Source organism: Pteropus medius, unplaced genomic scaffold (assembly GCF_902729225.1).
Source record: "Pteropus medius unplaced genomic scaffold, Ma_sr-lr_union100, whole genome shotgun sequence".
In the NCBI taxonomy this organism is placed as follows: domain Eukaryota; kingdom Metazoa; phylum Chordata; class Mammalia; order Chiroptera; family Pteropodidae; genus Pteropus; species Pteropus medius.
Genome location: NW_024349804.1, coordinates 7,233,838 through 7,257,822, shown reverse-complemented (window position 1 = coordinate 7,257,822; position 23,985 = coordinate 7,233,838). Strand labels below are relative to the sequence as shown.

Sequence of the window (23,985 nt, the reverse complement as noted above, 5' to 3'; positions counted from 1 at the left end):
TGTCTCACTGGGAATGACACAAAGGCCTCCCGACTGGTTCTGTGCCTTCTGTCTCTTCCTCTCCTGGTTCCTCTTCACTTCCCACGGTTACCCCTCTCTCGTGGGACCCACACGCTCGTCGGCCCTCCCCAGGGAGCCTATTCCAGGGTTCTATGCTCTGGAGAGAAGCCAGCTCCACCATCATCGCCATCTTTACCGCTGTCGTGACCATGGCTAGTATTGAGTTCTAACCGTGAACCAGGCCCTGTTAAAGATGATAAATAAACAATTGAATCATCCATACAGTTACCATCACTATCTTCATTTGGCAGATGAGAAAATGGAGCTAGTAAATGGAGGAGACATTTGACTAAGTCCAGGGCTGGGGCGCGCTGGCCTCTGCCGAACTAGACACAGGCATGTTAAAAGCCTCTGGGTTCGGTTCCAGAACCACCTGAACCCTCACTCGTTCCTCTTTCCATTTCGTCAGTCTTCTTAGATTTGCAACTCCGTCATCCACGTACCGTTTGCGTTTTTGCTTCTCCCCTGCACTGTGACGCAAGGAAGAGTCTCTCTTGTTCCCAGGCTGGACTTTCCTGGTGTCTGCACTGCATCCTTCCTCCTTGCCCCGGCACATTTAAGGCCACCTGTCGGGGTAACGTGCTTTCTATCTCACCTTCCAAGGGTTGACACTGTCATAGTCCTACCCAAACCACCAGACCACCGTAGGTGGGCGTCAGGCCTCCAGTGACATGGGCAACTTGAATCCTTCCAGGTTGTGGGGACGAGCATGAGATATTACCAGTTCCGAGATTTCTTTTTGTAGCTGAGGCCCCATTGATCTTTGGAGAAGCCTCGAATAGATGGTTGAATCTTGGGATGTTCTTTTTATAGAAATGTTGGACATGTGTACCCTTTGGCATGCCAAATCAGGCTATGGACGCCTTACTCCCCCTTCAAAGAATACATCTGACCAAGGTTTATACAAGAAAGGAAAGCAAGCAAGCAAAACGAAAGAAAAAGAAAGAAGAAAGAAAGAGAAAGAAAGAGAAAAAGAAAGAGAGAAAGAAAGAGAGAAAGAAAGAAAGAAAGAAAGAAAGAAAGAAAGAAAGAAAGAAAGAAAGAAAAAAAGAACGAAAAAGAAAGAGAAAGAAAGAAAGAAAAAATAAAAGAAAGACAGACAGACCTGCTCTGTAACATTTCACAGTCCTGTGCCAGTTTACTCACCATTACGACCGGTATCCCATGCCAAACAGTCGGGCATTGCAAGGAGAGGCAGGATGAAGGAGCTTGCCAAAGCAACTTTTGTTCTTCATTCAGCCTTGGAGTTTCAACATTTCTTCCTCTCTGTGTGGGTACTAGCTCTGAGAGGTTTCCAGGTAGATCCAGACCTGATCAGATATCTTGTTATCGAGGATATTACTTGAATTCTCACCTCTTCTCGCCATATCAGACAACAGTAGATTAGACAGGTGTCTGAACCAAATAAATGCTGCCGGCCAACAAGAGGAAAGAGGACGCAGAGCCAGCTTCGGTGACGAGCGATCTGTGCAGACTCGCAGGCTTGGGCTCAGAGGGCCCTGCTCGGTCTGAACCTCTTCTGTCTCTGTCTTTAAATTCTGAATTTTCAAACGTGGAACTCAGCATTTTCACTTTTTACTGAGCCTTGAAAATTATGTAGCCGGTCCCGAGTGGAAGTAAAACATTCCAAGACAAAGGGGGTTTTGTTTTGTCTTAGGCAGCCCCGTTTAATATATAAGAAACAGGACGATGGAGCCGGTGGGGGTGGGGGTGGGGGTGAGGCTCTAACTCCATCCAATCTTGGAAAACGATTCAGGCTTAACTCTAGTCCTTCAGTGCTTCGTGGGAGCTGAAAACACTCCCGTTTTCTCCTCTGGAACATAACTTATATGCCTGGGGAATTTCTTACTAGAAGGTCACTTCCCCAAGAAAGAAGCTAGCTTTCTCAGTCTCCCTCGGAGCCAGGATGCAGACACGTGGCCTAAGCTTGACCAGTCAGGTGCACGTGCCTGAGACTTCAGGGCAGAGAGGGGGTGGCGATGGCGATGCAGCCAGGACGTAGCCTGCCCTGAGTGGAAAAGGCAGCAGAGGCAGGGTCCTAGCAGTGGTGCGGGTGGCACAGGCTGAGGTGACTGAGCCCAGTGGCGGGCTCAGGGTCTCTGCTGAGCGGTCAGACATTGTAGTTGGGGTGCGGTTTCAGGTTGCACAGCCTTGGAGCTTCATCCCTGGCTCTCTCTGAGAGCCTTCTGCTTGGACTGGCTGCGGTGGCTTCCGCCGTTTGCCGCGGGCACTCCTGACTGATGAACTTCCAATTCGGACGGAAGCCCTCCCCGGCCAAAGGTGATGGGAGGAGATGATTTGGCTTGTTTTGGTAGCTTATGGGGTTCTGCATTGATGAAGGGGGTCATCGCCACGTGACGGCAGCTTCTGCTAGCGCGGACGGGGCTGGCTGGCCCGGCGGTCTCGGGCTGGTCGGCCTCCACGGGGCCGCGCACCCTTGCTGTGCACATTTTTTTCTAACCCGCAGTGGCGGTGTCGATCACCGCCTCTTATAGAAATCTCACCAACCCTCCCACTTCTCCCCCAAAAGAGCCAGTCTTAGTCCGTTTGGGCTACTGCAACGAAATACAACAGACTGGGTCATTTATAAAAAGCGTTCTAGAGCCCGGAGATTTCAAGATCAAGACCCCAGCATGGCTGTGTTCTGGGGAGGCCCCTTCCTGGTTCGTAAGCCAGTGCCTTCTCGCTGTGTTCTCATCTGGTGGAAGGGGCTAAGGGTCTCCCTGGACTCTCTTTTATGAGGCGCTAGTCTCATTCATGAGGGCTCTGCCTTCACGGCTTAAGCATCTCCCACAGGCCCCACCTACATCATCATCCGTCAGGCATTCGGATTTCAACATATGAATGTTGCAGGGAACACAAACATTCAGACCACAGCAGCCACTGTCACCCGAACCAACTGAGAACTCTTCACAGCTCTTCAGTTCTCCACTCCGCCCCTGTGTCTCACTGGATTCAACTTCATCCTGTCCACAGAATCCTCTGGCTCTCCCTATGGGCTCAGAAGGCTCTGACTTGCTGCATTCCTGTCTCCTCCAGTCACTGCCTGTCCATCGCAGGTCTCCTCATCAGCTTAAGAGTCTCTTCCTCCTTAAACCTTTCCCTGACCACCAACCCCCTGTCTACGTCAGCTTCGAAGTTCTTTTCCTTATTTCAGTTTGTAACTATACATTCGTTAATGTGAATATTGATTACTCTGTATATTTACCCACTAAAAACAAGGCCAGGGACCAAAGGTCTCATTAAAAATATTTAACCATCACTGTGGCACAGGCCTGACCAATCACAGCAGACACCCAATGGCCTCATCAGGAAAGCCACTAGCCTTAGCAACCGGCCAGACATGGCGGGTACCAAGAGCAGCTGTAGCGGGGGTGTTCATTGTTGCAACTCCAGCTCCTGGCCCAGCACTCGGCACGTAAAAGATTCTCAATCAATATTAGTGAATAAACGATTGTTCGTTGACCTGTTCTTTAGATCTTAGACTTGCTCCACAATTTCTTTGGACTAAATGTGTTACCTTCCGAGACTTCCTCGTGTGCCCTTACCCAGGATATGGATGCTAGTTAGCATTGCCTCCTGAAGCTACTTGTCACGTCTTCAGCTTTCATGCCCTGCACACACTCAGACACCTGAAGGAACAGTGGATTCCTCATTCAAAGCCAGGACACTCTGGAGCCAGGGTACAGTAAGATACTGCCTACGCAGAGAGTGGGTATTGTTTGGAACCAGGTCAAGCTCAGAACGGGTTAAATAAACAGACTCTGGAACAAAAGACTGTAGAGGAACAAAATCCAAGAAGACCTGGCATGCGGTGGAATGTTCACTGGTGTAGCCACTGGAGTGAATTGTAAAAGTGGGCTGAGCTTCTTAGAGAAGCCACAGCCGGCTGGGCACCATCAAACAAAGCATCTTGCCGTAACCTAGACGGGACTTAACTTCTCAGTCCTCGAGGTCTTGAACGTGCTGGTCTCTCTGCATCGACTTCCCTTCTTGCTCCACCATCCATCCGGCAGACCTTAAGGCCCACCTTAAGCATCTCTTCCTTATCGAGTCTTCTGGCACCTTCTCCCACAAGAGCCTTCGCTGTTCACTGCTCCTCTGCTCCCGAGCCACCTGTGAATTCCCTTACCATGTCTTGTCATCATTTGGGACTGTGGCTTCTTTGAAGACTTACTCGTCTTTGCATATCCGGCCCGGCCATGCCTGGAGAGAGTGGACATTCCACACGTAGTTTTGAGAGAATGGATGTGCCAGTGGACCGGGTGCAGAAAAGAAAGCACAGGGTGGATGATTCTTTAATTTCCTTTTAATGTAAGTGTTGCTGGAGGAGGTCAGGGATGGTATGAGGGAAGACTAAAACCATCACGTGTCATACGTTCTCTATTTATGCATATTTCAAGAAAATGCTTGACATGGGTGATATATTACTAGTGCGGGTGAGGAGAGAGGGAGGGAGGATGGCAAGTGGTCTAAGAGCTTGGGATACCTAGAAAGGAACAGAAAAGGCCCCAACTGACTTGCAGTTCACAGTTTGTCTCAAGGCAGCCACCTCCTCAGGCTGATGCCGCAGAAGATCCAGCCAAGGGCGTCTCGCAGGCCAGGCCTGGAGAACACAGTGTCCACTGCCTTCAGGTTGCTGGGTTACCAGTTGGCTTACACAGCCACTGACAGAGTGCTGGCCTGAGACTTAATTAGATGCTGACATTTGAGTTCTGTGGGGGAAAAAAGGCATTCTTTTTAAAGCAATAAAGATCACTTTTTTTCTGAATATAAAAATAATACCCGCTCACTTGAAAAACTTTCAGCAATACAGAAAAACTAAGAAGAAGGCAACACGCACCCTCTGTCGTGCTACGTGCAAAGTAGCAGACTTTTCTCCATGTGTATTCAAACACATAGTCATAATTTTAAACACATGAGGCTGTGTTTGACATCGGGAATGCAATCTAGAACAGAATCATTCACATGCAGGTGCTAGGCTTTTTACACGTTAGATGCTGGTTTCAACACAGACTTGGCTCCTAACTGGGCTCCTGCTTCTTAGCCCCGCAAGCCTACAACACCGTTTGAGTAAACATCCTACACCAAGGTCTTGATTGCAACAGTCCCTCACCCAGTTCAAAATCATCGATGCAAAAGAGAATTCATAATTTTAAATCTAGCGTTCAAGATCTTTCCACTTGCCCCACACTGCCTTCTTAGTCTTGTGTCCCCAGAGACCTTCCATGTTCTCAGGTACCTCCTCTTAGTTCTCCATGCTCAACATAAGCTTCCATATTTGATACTTTGCTCACTTCCTCCTTGAAGCCTCACTTTGTTGCAGTTTTGAATGCATTTATTTTTTATGTCTCCCTTGAGGACAGTGACTTTATCTATTTGCCTTTGTGTCTGTCACAGGGCTTCACCCCAACCAACCATGACCCAGTGAGCATTTGAGATGTGAAAGAATCAACCCTAAATCTGATTTTAATGAAGGGAATTCATGTGCATAAAGAACCCAGAAAAATGTCAGGCCCGTAGTCAGCGAGCCACACAAGATACTTAGCACATAAGGCCACATAGCAGTTCTACGTAATACATAGAAACAAACACAGGAAGCCAGCTAAAATGAGACAAAGAAACATGTCCCAAATGAAAAAACAACAAAACTCCAGAAAAAAAACTAAATAAAATGGAGACAAGCAATCTACCAGATGCAGAGTTCAAAACAGACGCTCAATGAACTGAGGGGAAGAGTTGATGAACTCAGTGAGGTAGAAACATGAAATGGAGGTAGAAACAGAAGAGAACCAGTCAGAAATGAAGAATGCAATAAGTGAAATGGAGAATACCGTAGGAGGAATCGATAGTAGATTAGACAAAGCAGATGATTGAATCGGCGATTTAGAAGCAAAGGCAGCAGAAAACACCCAATCAGAATAGCCACAATAAAAAAGAATCCAAAAAAGTTGAGGATAGTTTAAGGAGCCTCTGGGACAATATCAAGCGTACCAACATTTGCGTCATAGAGCTACCAGAAGGAGAAGAGAGGAACTGAAAACCTATTTGAAGAAATAATGACTGAAAACTTCCTTAACCTGGTCAAGGAAATAGACGTACAAGCCCAGGAAGCACAGAAAGTCCCAAACAAGATGAACTCGAACAGGCCCACATTAAGACACATCATAATTAAAATGCCAAAGGTTAAAGACAAAGAGAGAATCTTAAAAGTGGCAAGAGAAAAGCAGTTAGTTACCTACAAGGGAGTTCCCATGACTGCCAGCTGATTTCTCAACAGATACTTTGCAGAGCAGAAGAGATTGGCAAAAAATATTCAAAGTGATGAAAGGCAAGGACCTACAACCAAGATTACCCAGCAAAGCTATCATCCAGAATTGAAGGACAGATAAAGAGCTTCCCAGACAACGAAAAGCTGAAGGACTTTATCACCACTAAACTAGTATTACAGGAAATGTTAAAAGGACTTTTTAAAGAAGAAGACAGAAAAAAATATGAATAAGAAAATATTGTAAAGAAAAAAATTCTCACTGACAAAGGCAAACACATAACAAAAGCAGTGGATCAATCAACACTAAAGCTAGTGTAAAAGTTAAAAGGCAAAAGTAGAAGATCATGTGTAATTATAACAGTAAATTAATGGATACACACACACACACACACACACACAAAAAGAAGTAAAAAGTAATGACAAAAACAAATGCGGAGGGGATGAGTAAAATTGGTGGTGATTTTGGAATATATTTGAAATGAAGTGACCATTAACTTAAAATATACTGCTATAAACATAGCTCTGTATACATGAAGCACATGGCAAACACAACCCAAAAATCTATAAGAGATATACAAGAAATAAAGAGAAAGGAATCCAAACACAACACAACAGAAAGTCATCAACATACAAGAGATGAGAGCACGAGAATAAGAAAGGTACAGAGAAGATATAGGAAAGCAATCAGAAAGTAATTAATAAAATGGCAATAAGTACATACCTATCAATAATTACTTTAAATGTAAATGGATTAAATGATCTAATCGAAAGATGAATGGATAAAGGAGATATAGTATATATACACAGCGGAATATTACTCAGTCATAAAAAGGAATGAAATCTTATTTGTGACTACACGGATGGACCTAGAGGGTATATTATGCTAAGTGAGATCAGTCAGACAGAGAAAGACAAATACCATATGATTTCACTCATATGTAGAATCCAAAAAACAAAATAAATGAACAAACAAAACTGAAAGAAACTCATGGATATAGAAAACAAAGTGATGGTCACTAGATGGGTAGGGATTTGGGAGGATGGGTGTAAAAGATGAAGAGATTAAGAGGTATCAATTGGCAATTAGTAAGTAGTCGTGGGAATGTAAAGTACAGCATAGAGAATATAGTCAGTAATATTATAATAACTATATATGGTATCAAGTGGGTGCAAGACCTATTGGGAGGATCAATTGTAAATCATATAAATGTCTAACCACTATGCTATACACTTGAAACTAATATAATGTTGAATATTAATTGTAATTAAATAATAAAAAATTTTTAAATTAATAGTACCTGTTATTTTGCTTTTAAATTACATCCTACATGTAAAATTATAGCCTACATGTAAACTAAGGAAACAGTAAATGTCGTGTATGTGCATTATTTTTTCTGTTTGGCATCCCTCCCTTCCCGGACCAGCATGTCCATTCTTGTGAGAATCTCCATTCTTGTGATTCTCTTCTTCTAAATGGAAAAAAAAAAAAAATCAAACAAACGGCAGAATAGTAGGAAAACATCACAGCTGGAAATAAAAGGAGTTCAGAGAGTAATTCCAGGAGGAAAAGAGATGGTCAGCCGGGTCTTAGAAGATGTTATTGGTGTCAAAAAAAAAAAAAAATCAGCTTCCAATTAGTCCAGCTTCTAACTGTAGAGCTCTTCTTTTAAAAAAAAAATCTTTTCAAATATCAGATTTCAGCAGGGCAAATAGCAAATATTCTTGGCAGTACTAAACTCTTTTTTTAAAAAGAAAATTTATGCTTTTTCTCTTACACCAAGTGTAAACCTATAATCCTTTTTCTGGTACAGAGAAGCAGATACCCTCATAAGTGGAGGTTTCTTTTATAGATGTAACTTTCCCTTTAGAAAAGATAACTCATCTTCAGTTTTCAAAGCTTCTCCAGTGTCTGCTGTTTCTCAAAAATGATCGACTCAAAGTAATCCCTATGCCAAAGAGGCATATTTGGGGGTGACATTCTGCTCCCCATCACAGGCCAGGGTGACAAGATATTGGGGAGGGGTGGCTGAGGAACTTGATCATTTCTCAAGGATGGGGATTTTTTTTAATGGACCCAACAGGATTCTGCTTTGCAAGAATTTTTGCTAAAACTGGACAAAGCAAAAAAAGGACAGAGCCCAAGGTTGGGTCCTGGAGGGCTCAAAGGATCCTGAATAGAGTAAGGTCAAGGAGGACATCTTTGTCGCTGGTCAGATGCTTCTCTCACAGTCTCTGGCCAGGGTCAGCACAAGGAAATAAGCCATGTGGTTTCTCAGGTGAGTTATTCACCTGGTTTGAGGCAGTCTTCACTGCGTGGAAGGAAGCTCCTGAAATTGAGGACCTGAGGCTGAGGACACGCGGCTGCTAGGTCTCCTTGGGGTTCTGAGAGGGACTGCAGGGGCTATGGGACTGTGAGCCCACAGCAAGAGGGAGTCCGCCAGGGCTGCAGTGCACACTTGAACCCCAGCATAGGTTTCTGGCCAGGATTAATGCTGACTTATGAAAATCTCTGGCTTTCGTCCCCGCAATCAACATATGTTGTGGGGTTTGAATGAGTTTATACGTGTAAAACACTTAGAACTCTGCTCCGCACCTAGTAACCACTCAGATATACACTATGTGTAAATAGAAAAAAGTCTAGAAGAATATGTACCACGTGCACATCTGTTACCTCTAGGGAATAAAATATTTCTCTTAATATATTTCTTAACTTTCTGTAACGAAAGAAGACACATTAATTAGACCTTGCATATAGAAGATGATAATGATGATGATGATGATGTTTGATGATGGTGATGATAATAATGATTCTAGTAAATAGTAACCGCACAGATGGTCCAATATGCTGGTTAAGAGTGTAAGTTCTAAAGTCACTTGTGCAAGTTTGAGTCCTGGCTCCATAATTTCTTAGATGCGGGGGCAGGGGTGGGGTGAGCGGGTTGCTATCTTTATTAATTTCTACAGGACAAAATCAAATTGTTCTGTAGGTAGGGCCAGTCTATATTGGTCAGGGTTCTAGAAAGATATAGATGACACAGTCAACTCAGGATAATCTGAGGAGGGTTTAACAAAGGATCATTTACAAAGGTGCTGACAGTGTGCTGGACACACCAGGGCCTGAAGGGCCAAGTGGGCAGAGCAGCTGCAGGAGTCGGAAGGAGGGAAGATCATGGACAGGCCACCTGCAGAGGCACAGTGACCTTCATCCACGGCTCCAGCAGGCATGAGGCAACCCTGCAAGGAGGGAACCAGCTGAGGAAATGCCATCATCTGAATGTTTGTGTGTCCCCAAAATTCATATGTTGAAATCCTAACTCCCCCAAGACGGGGTAGTAGGCCGTGGGGGCCTATGGGAGGAGCTTAGTCATCAAGGCGGATGACTTAATCCCTATGAATAGGATTCCCGTTCTTAAGAAAGAGACCCCACAGATCTTCCTCACCCCTTCTACCCTGTGAGTGAAGACACGGCAAGAAGGTGCCGGCTATGAACCAGGAAGAAGCGTCTCACTGAAAGCGACCACGCTGGTTGGTGCCTTGCTCTGGGACTTTCGTGCCTCTAGAACTATGAGAAAGAAGCTTCTGTTGTTTATAAGCTACCCAATGTCTGGTATTTTGTTATAGCAGCCCAAGTGGAAAAAGACAGGAAATAACTAACCAGGCCTCGCCGGCGCCCCTCCCTCTGGGGACCTGACGGGACAGGATCCGGGCCAGAGAGGGGATGGAGAAGAACGTAGATTCCAGAGGGCCGCGTGGGGGAATGCATAGCCCGCAGCCGCTGACACGTCATTAGCAGGGATTGAGCAAGAAAGAAAAATCCTGAGAGAAGCCACAGGGCTGTGGGCAGCCTTTGAGACCAGAGATGAAATACTCCCTGAGTAAAGGCTTCAGAAACCACCGAAACAGGGCTTGTTGGGGTTATGGTGGCCCCCGTCGTGAACTCTGGCCGAAAAGTACTCAAGGAAGTGAACATCTTTAGCTTGGAAATATTTCTGAATTTCTAAATATCTTCTCTTAGGCTTGCACATAGCTACAAAGTGCTTCTCTCTAAGGGCTGTATAATAAATGTAAATGTATGTACCTCCTGTCTGCTGGCTCTGTCCTCAGGACCCCTGGGCGGGCCGCAGAAGGGCCCTCGCTGAGAGGAAGGATGTTGTCATCCGTTCTCTGTGGTTTTAGAACATGTGAAGAAGCAACAAAGGAAGCATCTGCACACACACTTAATTTTGTTATTTCACAGCTGGAGGGTAATTTTGATAAGCGTGCCTGATACGAGGCAACACACGTGCTGACCCCAATGGTCCTTTTTTTTGTAATATACGTACTCATTTTTGTTTTAGATTACATTTGGTGATTTTTATGTTATTTCTGAAAAGGCAATATATACATATGGGTCAAAGTCAAAGCAATATAAAAAGCCTCACTCCCATGGCTGTCAAACTTCCTGTCCCCCTCAACCCTAATAACCACTTTTTTCCTTTGTGACAGCACAAACACTTATGAATAAATATAATTACCCCTTAACTTTTCTTATACAAAAGGGAGCATTACATATACAATACTTTGTATCGAATACTTGTGTTTTCCTGGTTACTAATACATCCTAGAGAGATTCCTCACTTTTTTTTTTACAGAGATGTTTCATAATTTGTTTAACCTGTCGCCTGTCGGAACATCATTTGGTTGGTTTGCAATGATTTTTTTTCTCATAAACAATGTTGCAATGAGTAATCTGATGTATCTATCATTTAGTATGTGGGCAGGGATGTTTGTAGGATAAGTTCCTAGAAACGGGGTCAGTGGGTCAAAGAGTAAATACATTTGTCACATTGATGTATTGAGATATTGATTCTTTGCTGGACCTCTGCAGTCTAGCCATGACAGTCTAGCCATCACGTAGTATCTGGGTAAAAAGCTCTAAAGAGAAAAATAAACTCAGAGTCCAGATAGAACCATCTGTCAATGCGGAGTGCTGGTCCTCACTAGGGAACATCTGAGTGTTTGATGTGTGCCTTAGTGTGTGCTTGCAGGGGGACTCTGAAAATCAAGTTCGAGACACTCTAGCCATCTGATTATTACTGCAGATGTACACTCCACCCCACTTCCAAAGAAACGAGTTTCTTAATTATTTCAAAATGGCAGCTTTTAATTCCAGAGGTTCAAAGGCTTGCAGGAACCGTGCCAGGGCAATCTGAGAGGTCTGAATCTCTCCATCAGGGCAAGTACTGCATCAGTTGACAGAATGACACTAAGGTTCCAAAGGCAGTGTCTAAAAATTCATCTAGAGCCTCAAAATTGTACAATATTTCTCTACTTCTTAAAATTGGAAGCCCACCTTATTCAGTTTCCAAATCTATCAAATGGGTACAGTAATAACACCTATCTCATAGAGTTACTCTGAAGATTTAATAACATCTTACAGAGAGAGGCCAGTATAGTGTTTGGCACATAGTACACGCTCACTAAATATTCCCTCTTCATTGCCTCCTCTTCCTCCTTCCTTTGCTTTGCCACTTCTTTCTTTTTCTCTCCTTTCCTCTCTTTCTCTTCTCCTTTCCTTCCTCCTCTTAAGTGATAAGAAGCAGCATACGAACAGTTCTGCCAATGGAAATAAGTTTCCTTGTTACTGGGGCCGGGAGGGGTCAGTGGGGTACAGAGCCACATGAGTCACCCTAGAAACGTAGGATTTTTTTAAAAAAAATCTTTGTTGTTTAACTCTGTATAATTTACATACCATAAGTTCATATACCACACATCTATATACATACATCATGTACATCTGTATAATTCACATACCATAACACTCATCCTTTTGAAGTGCACAATTCAGTGGTTTTTAGTACATTTACAATTTTGCAACCACCACGTCATTTAAGTTTAGAACGTTTTCATCAACCCCAAAAGGAACCCCATTACCCACCGGCAGTCATGTCTCATTCCCCTTCGTGCAGACTTAGGCGACCAGTAACACCCTCTTTACCTCCATAGATGTTCCTGTTCTGGACATTTCATATAAACAGAATAATACAATACATGGCCTTTTGTGGCTGGCTTCCTTCACTTAGCATAATATTTTCAGGGTTCATCCGTGTTCCAGCGTGTGTTAGTACTTCATTCCTTTTCATGGCTGAATAATATTCCACGGTGTGGGTAGACCACAGTTTATCCATTCATTCATCGATGGACATTTGGGTTGTTTCCATGTTTTGGTTATTATGGTAATGCTGCTATGAACATTCATGTACATTTTTGTGTAGATGTATGTTTTCTTCTCTCTTGGGCGAATGCATAGAATTGGAATTTCTAGTCATATGTCAACTCCGTTTAGCATTTTGAAGAACTGACAGACTGTTTTCCAAAGAAGTTCAGGCAGGATTTTCATCTGGTTTGTTCAATGCTGATACAATGCTGGCGTATGGTGAACTCAATATAAATGTTAATTAAACAAATTGAATAAATAAATATAGTTGTCTGGTGAATACATAATTTTTCCTCACATATGTAAACATGCATCAAATATTTTTTGTTTAAACATTAAATATGATGTTTGAACATTAAATATTTCTTTTATTGGTAATTGATGTTTATTCAAGATGAGATTTTGAAATTCTCCTCTGGCTTGTGTAATTCTGGGAAAAAAAGATATTTCTGTGGTGTCCTGTGTCCCACACTCTCACTTGGAATGGAAAAGCAATGAACTGAATGTGAAATTCAAATGAGATAATATCGCATATGATAATCCATGGACAGGGAAATATGGGTTCGAATTCGGTTGCTAAAAAAAAGGAAGTTGTTTCTTCACTCTTATCTTCCAAGCTTTGGGACTGTATGTAAACTATGAGAAAATAATTCATGAGCGAGGACCTGAGTGAAGTTCTAATTTTAGCTCATTCACCATTCCTTCACTCCTGTTAGAGCACTTCTGCTGATAAGCTCGTATCGTGGCATGCACAACCATTAGTTATCCTTAATTGACAAGAACTCCTTCTCCAGAACAGACTATCAACTTGTACGGGGCAGACGCCTTGTCTTGAATGCCTTTTATATTTCTGGAATCCAGCCCAGAGCCGGGTGCATAGCGCAGGCTCAATGCATAGTTTTGGAATGTGTATGTGAATGAATGAATAAACTTCTGTGACATTGTTTTGGTGCTTATAAGCCATTTTGGGTTTTTTTGCAGATAATTTTAAGAACTTAATTCCAAACTATGCATTTATATAGTGCATGTATACAGCTATATACATATGATATGTATATATGTGTATATATATATATATATGTGATTGGAAGGATCAGTATAATACAGGTTTGTAAATTTCCTACATTTTGGATATTTGTAATTTTGTATATTTTCAAGTTGTTTTGCAAAACACATGTATCACAATTTCGATCAAGAAAAAATGTGCTAAATGCAATTTTTAAAAAGAAAAAAGAATAACTTATTTCTAGATTCTTTACAACTAATGTAACTTGGAGAGCTGAGCTACTTTTTTTCTGCCTGAATTTTAGTGATTATAGCTTTAGCATATGTTTTAATTTCTGATTTCCTTTGATTTTGTTTTTTTTCTTCTAACATTAATAATGATATTTTCATTCAAATTTTAGAAATTTATTATAAGGAAACATAAGGGATTTTTTTTAGAATGCTATCATAGCACAGCAAAAGATTGGAAATCTTTGAATTCAGAATAATGATCAAATAACTATGGTATGACAATCCTATAGAGAATTATGCATTATTACAAATGATATTTTTAAAGAATATTTAAAAGAAGGTAAAATATCTATCATATAATATAAATTAAAATCCTGGGATGTAAGTTCTGGGAAAATCACATATACATATAATATATATTACACCAAATTTTAAATATTGACATTTATTTCTGAGTGATGAAGTTATGAGTAATTTTATTTTCTTCTTTGTATGCTTCTTAATTTTCAAAATTGCACATGAGCACAAAATTACCATTATAATTTGAAAAATTATCTGTAGAACTGTTACTTTGCAAGAAAGATATCTTTCTAAAATATAAATTCGAACTTTGCTTTGACTACAAATTAATTAGCCAAGTAAGGAGAAATTTAAAATTTATTGGGTTGAAGAAAATGTAGTCTCAGAAAACAAAACCAAATAACCAAGGGGTCTTTTAGTAAGTGAATGGATAAGTAAGCTGTAGTACATTAAGATAATGGAATATTATTCAGTGCTGAAATGAACTATCAAGCCATGAAAAGGCATGGAGGGGACTTAAATGCATATGACTAAGTGAAAGAAGCCAATCCGAAGGCGGCATATGGCATGATTCTAATTATATGACATTCCGGAAAAGCAAAACTAGGTGGGGAGTAGAAAGATCGGTTATTGCTAGAAGTTAGGGAGAAAGGAGTGATGAAAAGGGGGAGCACAGAGAATATTTAGGGCAGTCAAACTATCCTGGATGACACTGTGATGGTGAATATACGTTATTACATATTCGTCCAAGCCTGCACAATGTACAAAGACGACGGCGAACCCCAATGGAAACGATGGACTTCAGTTGTGTCGATATAGTTTCTTCAGTTATAACGAAGGTGTCACTCTCGTGAGGGAGGCGGTTCCCGTGTGTGGGAAAGGGGTTATATGGGAACTCTCTACTTTCTGCCTGGTATTGCTGTGAACCGAAAACTGCACTACAAGCATAAGTTTATTAAAAAACAAACAAACAAAATAAAATCAGTGAACTATATTTAGTACGCTTCTTTTCAATGCATTCTATGTGAAGTTTTCTTTTGAGTTTTCTGTTGGTTAGTTTTGTTTTGAGCCTGCTCCAAAGAACACTGGGCTGAAAACACATAGCACAGACGCCTCTTAGATACTCAAGTATGTGCTCCTCCCCTCGGCTGAGATATTGGACTTTCAGCCTCTTTGTGTTGGAATATAAGAATGGAAAGCACAAGGGCCCCGGGGAATCAAGTAAACATAGGAAAAGCTCTTCAGAAATTTTTGGCATGAATTTCAGGGTGTTCTGAGTGATTTGAAATGTATACATGAAATAACTGATATATAAACTTTGCCCGAGTTGCTATGAGTTGGGGTAAATTTGACGTTAATGAGTATGCTTTTCTGTTGTTGTGGTGGTGGTCGTTTTTTTTTGAAATTCATCATCTATTCACCCTTCTTTTGGTGACAATATCCTGATTTTCCTCTGGAGAACTTCCTCTGCTCCACATTCAGCCCATGTGAGCCTCTACTCCCCAGTTCAGTCAGCAAGAGCCTGAGACCCAATCCAATCAGAGCCAGCCTGCCCCGGGCCACGGCGAAGGGCTCAGAGCTAATGGCAGGGATTTCCTTAAGAGACTGAAATTCCACGGGGTATCTGCGTGTGTGTGTTTGCTCAGCCAAGAGCTCGCATGGTTTAGAAGAGCAGCTATTCTGAATCTTGTTGCTTGGGTTTGAGGCCGGTTCCCAGTTTCATCACCTACCAGCTAGGACTCCTTGGGTAAGTCACTCATTCTCTCTGCTCTCCTTGCAACACACCAGATGTTCCCCGAATTTCACGTGGCTACCTCACCTTCTTCAAATCCTTGCTCAGATGCCACCTTCTCAGTGAGATCTTTCTCGGCCCTCATTCTGATGTTGCAACCTTCTCCCCAGTTCTTATCCCATTTCTTGCTTAGTTTGTTTCTTAGGCTTCATCGTCACCTATATAGGCTATGGTTTACTTATTCATCTATTACATGTCTGCCCCCCATTAGAATATGAGCTCCATAAATACCAATTTTTTTAAAATGCTATATATCTAGTACCTAAACAGTTCATAGAACATAGTAGGTGCTCAGTAAATATTTAGTGCATGAATGGACGAATAAATGAATGAAAGAAAGAGATTTGCATTATAGTGTGATATTCGTCAACTAATAGTTTTGCAGTGCCCAGTAGGTACCAGGGGCTTGCTGGTCACAGGGATCATACACGAGAAAAGGATCGTGTCGGTGTCCATTTAGTATAGTGTGGGGCATAGAAGTATGCTCCCCAGTCGGGAAGTATGGGATACATATGGGAGCCCATGATAGGAGCTTGTAACCCAGATGAAGGCTTGTGAAAGAGGTCCTGGACTTAGGGTGTTTCAGCTGTCACCTAAAAGTTTAAGAAGCGAAGGTAATTAGGTCACGGGGGTGAAGGGTGGGGAGAGCTTCAAAGTCACCAACTCTGTGATGCTGAGGTTAGCCATAACAGGAAGTGGTTGAGAAGGTCTCAGATACTCAGCTCTCTCCCCAGGCTGGTAAACAAGCCAGCAGTACACCTCAGGGACGAGCAGGCAGCCCAAGGGCACTCAGAGTGCTTCGAGGCATTCTGCCAGGTTCTAAGTCTTCTTTCATTGAAAATACAGAATAAGGAGTGAAAACACCATTCAGCCCTGCTCAGTTTCAGGATGTGGGAGGAGAAATCATGCAACCTTTCTTTCCACAAGACTGCTAGCAAAAAAGCCAGATCACAGGCTGTGATCTATTTGACATCAATGAGTGTGTTTCTCTATTGTTTTGTACATTTGACACCTATTCCCCCTCCCTCTGGTGATGGTACTCTGAGGATGTGAGGACGTAAAAACATGTTGAGAGACAAACACGTTCCTGAGAAAATAAGTCCACCCCCAGCTTCCTAGAGGTGCTCAGAGTCTGGCTGGCTGCCATGAACCCATGCACAAGAACATGTTTCCAAAAGTTGCCACTTTAGACCATAAATACTCTGCAGGAACCGTTTGAGTTTGCAAAATCTGGGCCAGCACATAGTGGGTGCGCATAAACTATCTGCTGCCTAACGGCACAGAGGTGGGTTAGTTGGACAGGTCTGAAATTAAGATTAGGTTCAAAATCCTTTTTGATTAACTAACTCTGGCCAAATTGCTTACCTTTCTGAGTCTCTGATTCCTTGCCTGTAATGTAGAAATGATAAAGTGTTTGTATGATGGCCATGTTGTACTGTACACACAGTATTTGACACTCTTGGCAACTATTGCTGAAGGAGGAAAAAGATTAATTACACACACGCACGCGCGTGCGCACATATGGTATGTGTTATTACTACCTTTAAAGCTCTCGAGATGGTAAAAACGTCTGGAGGGATCAACACCAAAGTGCTCATGGTAGTTGGGTGAGGGTTTTGGACCAGGGGGACATTTTTCTCCCTTTCTCCATTTCCAGTTTTTAAAATGTGATTGCATCACTCGAATGATTTAAAAATGACTAACGAAGTTGACAAAGGGAAAAGCACTTAGGATCAGCGTTTCCACTCCCTGGCAGTGTGGTTGGGAGGAAGTCGCTTCTCTGTGGTCCCAGCGGCCACCCTGAAATTTTCCCTACGCTTCCGTCTAAATGCCTTTCCCACTTTTTGCAAACCTTGTTTTCCCCTCAACAGCCATATCTACTGTCACAGTCTTTGCCAAGCCTTCCTGAAACCCGTTCTGACTTACTGCTGTCACTCCTGTCCGCACACAGCTGTCCGAATATTGGTGCCCGTATGTTGAATACTCGCTAGGCATCAGACACTCAGCGAAGTTCTCTCTGTATGTTACCTGATTCCATCCTCAAAATAATTCAGTGACACCTGCAGATATTTTTAAGCCTACTCTACAAAAGAGGAACTTGTCATTCAGAGAAGTTTTGTTCCTTGCCCAAGAGACAGAGGTAGCCCACTCAAGTCTACCTTACCGGAAAGCCCATGTTCTTAACTACTCTACAAGACCAGTTTAATTCTGTGCCCTCAGCAAGGTGCCATAGTGCCTGGCACATGGTGGCTCCTTAACATGTGTTGAATAAATGAATGACAGAATATGTCATTTTAAAGCCTCGGTGCATTGCAGCTGTGTGCAAGGAAGCTTGCGATAACAATATTACCATTTGTTGAATGCCTGTCTTGTCCTAGGCATGTATATTATCCCAGTTAATCTCCACCGTAACCTGTTGAGGAAGCATGATACTGTACTCATGTGACAGATGAGAAAACAAATTCAAACCTGTAACTTGCCCCAAATCATGCCACAGCCAGAGGGTGTGCAGGGAGGGTGGTTTCTTTTTTGTGCATTTCTCATCTTCTTCACCAAGGGCATACCAGGATGCTTGACATTTGTGCTGAACATCTACCTTGGAGAAAGAGAACACAAAGTGAGAAGGTTCATCGACCAAGTGACTTCTCCAGAGCAAAAGGTTACAGGGTTGAGGGTTTATTGTCTCATCTTCGTCACACTGAACAGAAAGAGAAACTAAAAGCAGAAGCGTTCCCAAATCACTCCTGATTCATAACCAGAAATTAAGACAAAAGAAATCTGAAAGCGTAATCTGAAAGCGTGGATGTGGCAATCGGTATTGCCAGAACCTCTTCAGTTTGTACTATTTTGCAAATTTTTAAAAGTTCATGCCCTTTGATGCAGGAAGTCCACTTTTAAGAGTGCATGTACTTGGACATCGGAAAAAATATACCGACACAAGAATATTTATTCCAAAAAAGGAGAGGAAAACCTTAGTGCCCATCAATATGGGTCTAGTTAAATAAACTGTGTTATATATAATGAATAGAATACGAGGGATCATTTTTTAAAAAATAGGTTGAGAAATATGTGCCGATAGGAAATTATTTCGAAGTATACCACGATGTGAAGAAAGCCAGGTGCCCAAGAGGATAGGCAATACGCAATAATTTTCGCAAAACAATGAAAGCTTATTTCTCTGTTTGTGAGTACATGTATGGCTGCTGCCGTACTCGAATATGGTAAGGCTGATGGTGTACATACTCACCGCATTCTGTTTGACTTTTACTCCATGTGTATTTATTACATTTATTATCAAAAACAAATACCCTTTTTAAAGGATTTTTTGGGGGGCAGGTCTTAAATGTTTCATTTCATAAACCAGGAAACTATTAATATCAGATGGTTCAGTTCGATAAGGAGCAAGTGGCAAAATTTGTTACACAGTAACTGCTTTTGGACCTTGCTCATTTTTCAACATAAAACAAAGTTCAGGCAAAGGGGCGAGGAAGGCAGAGAACACAGCAAGGTCAGAGATCAGGGAATGGACCCCAAGGAAAAACCATTTCTAATCCCATTTTTCATATTATTTTGTTTAGATCTGAGACTGTGAGGACAGCCCTATGAATCCAGTTCCGGTCGGTCATTCATTCATTCATTCATTCACTTATTTGTGCAACAAGCACTTGTGTGTGCCAACGTGAGTCCCGAGATACGAAGTGATTAAACTTCAATTGCTGCCCACCCAACCCTTAAGCAAAGTCCCGGTCTTGCTGAGAAAGGAACCTCCAAGAAATTCTCAGAGGATGCATTTCTGGGCACGTGGTTCAGACCAGCACCTTTGAGATTTGTACTGTCCCAGGAGATCTACTGGCATCTACGATATGAAGCTAGAAATTGTCAAACTTGGAGACCTAACCCAGTTTGGGAGCTACGTGGGATCAAGAAAGGCATCCTGAAAAAGTCTCAGTGAAGGAGACTTGAAGGATCAGGAAGATGGCAGGTAGGGAGAGTGGCACCTGTGCAGGCAGGCCCAGCACCAGGGAAGAGCTTGGTCTGGCTGGGGACAGAAATAAGGCCACCAGGACTGGACTAGCTTGGACGGTTGAGGAGAGAGGTATCTGTGGAGACTGGAGGAGGAGGCTTCCGTGCCTGCTTGCCGTGTCTAGAACAAGTGGATGGATGAGGAATCAGAGTCAGTTTACAAAAGATACATTGGTACAGAGTGTGGCTTAAAAGAATGCCTCCCCCCTGGCTGTGGGGGGTGGGGGAGGATGGAGGGAGGAGGCTGGGCAAAGTGGATTCAGGGGAAAAGGTTGGGGAAGCTCTTCCTGGGTAAGAAAGAGAGTGAGTTTTCTCTTGGACTAGCTGGTGGCGGTATAGACGAGTAAAGTGAGTATTAAATAATGTTCAGGCAGAAGGAAGCAACTTCTAGGTAAATGTATGGGATGACGGAGAAGGGTCAGAGACTTGGAAGTTTCCAGCATGAGCAACTGGAAGATGGGGGTTATTTTCACTGCAGTTCGAAAGACCAGAAAAAGCTCCGGTTCGAAGGAGAACGTGAAGAGTTTCGTTTTGGAGGGAGTAATTTGCAAGTGGAGCTGTTCCTTCCTCTATCAGCTCTGACGCCATCAGGACCTCCCAGCCACGAGGGAGACCGTGGGGGCGCCCACTCTCCTTTTGTCTTCACGTCAGCTTCTGTGGGATTTCGATGCTATTTTCCATTATTGACATCCCATCTTTGCTTAAGCTTTCAACCTCCTTGCCTTTCTCTTCTCCGGGGTTATTGGTTGAATGATATTCCCATCCCTAAATTCACATGTTGAAGGCCTAATTCCCGGGACCTCAGAATGTGACTGGATTTGGAGACAGGGCCTTTAAAGAGGTAAATAAGTTGAATGAGGTCATTAGGGTGGGCTCTAATCCAATATGACTAGTATCATTATAAGAAGAGGCAATTTGAACACAAATGTGTGGATACACGATGGAAAAACCATGTCAGGACAGCAAGAAGGCAGCCAACTCTAAGCAGAGGAGGCAGGAGCCTCGGAGGAACTCGACTGTTGCTTAAGTCATAATAGACTTTGTGGCTTTATTATGGGGACCCTGGCAAACTCATACACAGGCAGACCCCAACCCCGGCAAACTCAACTCTGCGGGCTCCTGCTGTTTAAGGACACCCGGAGGACCTCTCTCATTTCCCACTCCTTCGGCTCCTCTACCGGCACCTCACTCACTCTCAGGAGGTGACCTCATTTCACTGAGAAGCAATCAAAAGACAATGTCCGCATGGCACTGTCAGCATAGCCGCTCACCTTCCAGCCCCTAAAGCCATGTTCTCCACTTTCCCTCTGTGACTAGGCAGAGCTCCTACCATCCCCAACCCCCCGCCCCACGCCCGGCACCCCACGCCCCGTCCGTCCGGGGCTCCCGGTGCTAAGGAACCTTGAGAGAAGGGGAGGAGGAAGGAAAGGAAGCCAAGGAGAAGCAAGTGAAAGATGAAAGGAGAGGGTCAGTTTCTGCACCGGGCAGGCAGCTCTCTCTGCCTCTTGTTGCGTTTACTGCATGGCAGACACTTTTCTAAGCAGCACCGTTGGGTTACAGAAGACACCCCCTCCTCGAGGTCAGAGCAGGCAGCGAGAGCGGACATTTACATGCCCTGAGTGTTCACCATGCGCCAGGCTGTGTGCCAAACACACTGTACATAGGAACTCACTTAATCCTCACGGCTCCGTGAAGTGGTTTCGACTTTGCCCCCACTTTATATCTGAAGCACAGAGCTCGGGTGACTTACCCCACCGCATCGCCCTGGCGGCAGAGCTGGATTTGGATCTAGAGCTTAACCAGGATGCCACCTGAGAGACGGGGTAAGGCTTAAGTGGAGCCTCGAAGGGGGACTGAGCAGGTATGTGTCAACACTAAGAAATTGAAGTAGAGCATTCCTTTGCACAGGTGGAGGCGAGCCGCCGGCCTTCATATCCTCCAGGAAGCCGTGTTAAGTTGCAAAGTTGATAAAGGGAGGTGGCTGAAAAGTGCAAGAATATACTGTGTATTATTCAGGCACCTGGAGGATAAGGTTAAGGTGGCTGCTTCTGCCCTATTGGTGAAGAGGTCCTTTAAGTCCTTATTGGTCCAGCTGACCAGGGAACTTCCAAGGAGGGGGCGGGGGTGGGAAAGGAAGCCAAGAAGAAGCAAATGCAAGATAAAAGGGCAGGGTGCAGTTTCTGAACCCGGCAGGCAGCTCTCTCTGCGCTTCCTGCCTAGCGCCGGTGGGCCTCCGACTTCGTCCCGCCGACCCCCGCAATGGACCACAGACTCGGCCCCGTGTCCCAGGTGGAGGACGGCCCCGTGTCCCAGGTGGAGGACGAGGAGGAGGAGGAGGAAGATCCCTGTTGCAACATCTCCAAGAAAGCCAAGATCTGGGGCATCCTTCTATTTGTCCTGGTCTTGTCCGCGATCCTCGGGGTGGTGTTCGGAGTCCTGAAGCTGCACCAGGCGCCCCAGCTCAAGAAGTGGCAAGGGGCGGGCACCACTCTCCATTTTCGCGAGATCGTCCTAGGGCGATGCTACGCCTACACTCAACTGATGAAGCCGGAGCTGAGGTGAGCTGGCCTCTGCGGTGCACCGCTAGGCACCGCGCAGGGCTTGTGGCGCGCGGCCCGGGGCCCCGCGGGGCGGCGCGCGCGGAGGAGCGGCCGGGATGGCCCGAAACAAAGCATCTTCTGTTCCTGGCCGGCTGAGAGCCCGCTGCGCAGTGCCCAGGAGTCCCAGCCCTGCGATTCCGCTCGCCCCTCGCAGGAGCCGCGGGTGATGGCGCCGAGCGTGCCGGGGAGAGCGCGCTGCGGGCCCCGGGCAGGGATGCGCGCCCCCGGGGCAGGGCGCCCCGGGCCCCGGCGGTGCCCAGTCGCAGCCCCCTCGGGGACCGAAAACGAGGGCGCTCGCACGGGGGTGGGGGTGGGGAGGTGTCGGTGGCATTTTCTACTTTGCATGGGGTTTCCGTTCGCTGTCTGTGACCCGAAAATGACCGGACGGTTACAGATGACACCTGCTTAAGGGGGTGGCGGAGTGGTGTCAGAAGGGCCAGACCTCTGAAATGAGTTTCATTCGTTCATGGAAAACAGCTCCCCGATTCCTGCAGAGCGCCGTGAACGAGTTATGCGAGTGAGCTCGTTAACAAGGCAAAACCCACCAAGAACAACTTTAAAAACTGAGATATGACACATACGGTAGGTAAGGTGCATCTGCAGCTCAATGAATCTGCGCAGACACTGGAAACACCACCCACGTCAGGCTACGGGACCTTTCCAGGAGCTTCCTGGGGCTCGCTCGCAGCTCGCTACTCATGTCTCCCCGCTTTCTTGACCGCTATTCCCGAGGCTTGGTTTCCCCCGGAGAACTCGTTTTTGAAATTGGGCATAAAGTAGAATATGCTGGGAAGTAGAAAGCTGTCTTCGGTGCGGGAGGCGGCAGGCGCAGCGGCGATTTTATGGATTTTATGCGATCCGGTGAGTTTGAGATCGCATCGTTCCGCCTCCATGACCCCGCCCTCCCTGCGTCCCGCCCGCGCTCAGGGGTTCGCTTCTGATGCGGACACCCGAGGCCTTCAGCACAGATCGTTCAAGTGCAAACAAAGATGGTCAGAGCCCTTTAACTTTTGCCAATTAACTAGTTCATTGACAGAGAAACTGGAAGTGGCGGTGTTGCTCCAGGTTGTTACTCTTCGTATGGATTATGTCAGGTGATTTCCAGTTGGTAAGGATAAAAGGAGTCTTTTTATTTTCACCTTAATTTAACCGTTTGAAGATGATTTTAATCGTTTTTCGATGATTGTTGTTCAGTCATCTTTGCTAAGGTCACACTGTTGGTTACATTAGCACATCCTTATAGTAAGCGGGATGCACGTAGAAATCACATGGCTTTTCAGTGTTTGTGGGACACCTGCTCAGTATTAAATACTCGTCTGTATACGTGTATGTGTATATACACATATGTTCAACCTATACATGTGTATGCATGTACATGCATATTTAAAATATTAAAAGGGGATATCTTCTGTTAATATTTTTTGAATATCCAGATCTCGCAATACATGTACACACACGTACACACATATAAGTTAGTAATATGGTACTTGCTATGCGCCAGGCACTT

At 44.3% G+C, this 23,985-nt stretch overlaps 1 protein-coding gene and 1 long non-coding RNA gene across 3 annotated transcripts in view; one reads left to right on the top strand and one right to left on the bottom strand.

Annotated features, from left to right (window-relative positions):
• Window positions 1–1,171: 1,171 nt before the first annotated feature.
• Window positions 1,172–23,371, bottom strand: LOC120582821 (uncharacterized). 2 transcript variants are annotated; one of them, XR_005647655.1, is made up of 3 exons: window positions 23,060–23,371; window positions 18,325–18,451; window positions 1,172–4,775 (listed from the first exon to the last, which is right to left on the bottom strand). It is a non-coding gene; the product is annotated as an uncharacterized LOC120582821 (long non-coding RNA). The 2 variants fall into 2 exon arrangements; XR_005647654.1 differs by having other exon boundaries at window positions 18,325–18,447.
• CD38 (CD38 molecule) overlaps window positions 21,985–23,985 on the top strand; it is a 35,443-nt gene continuing 33,442 nt past the window's right edge. The window contains exon 1 of the mRNA XM_039838150.1: window positions 21,985–22,436. Within this exon, the coding sequence (XP_039694084.1) occupies window positions 22,138–22,436 (299 nt within the window). The 5' untranslated portion in view covers window positions 21,985–22,137. The remainder of the gene's footprint in view (window positions 22,437–23,985) is intronic.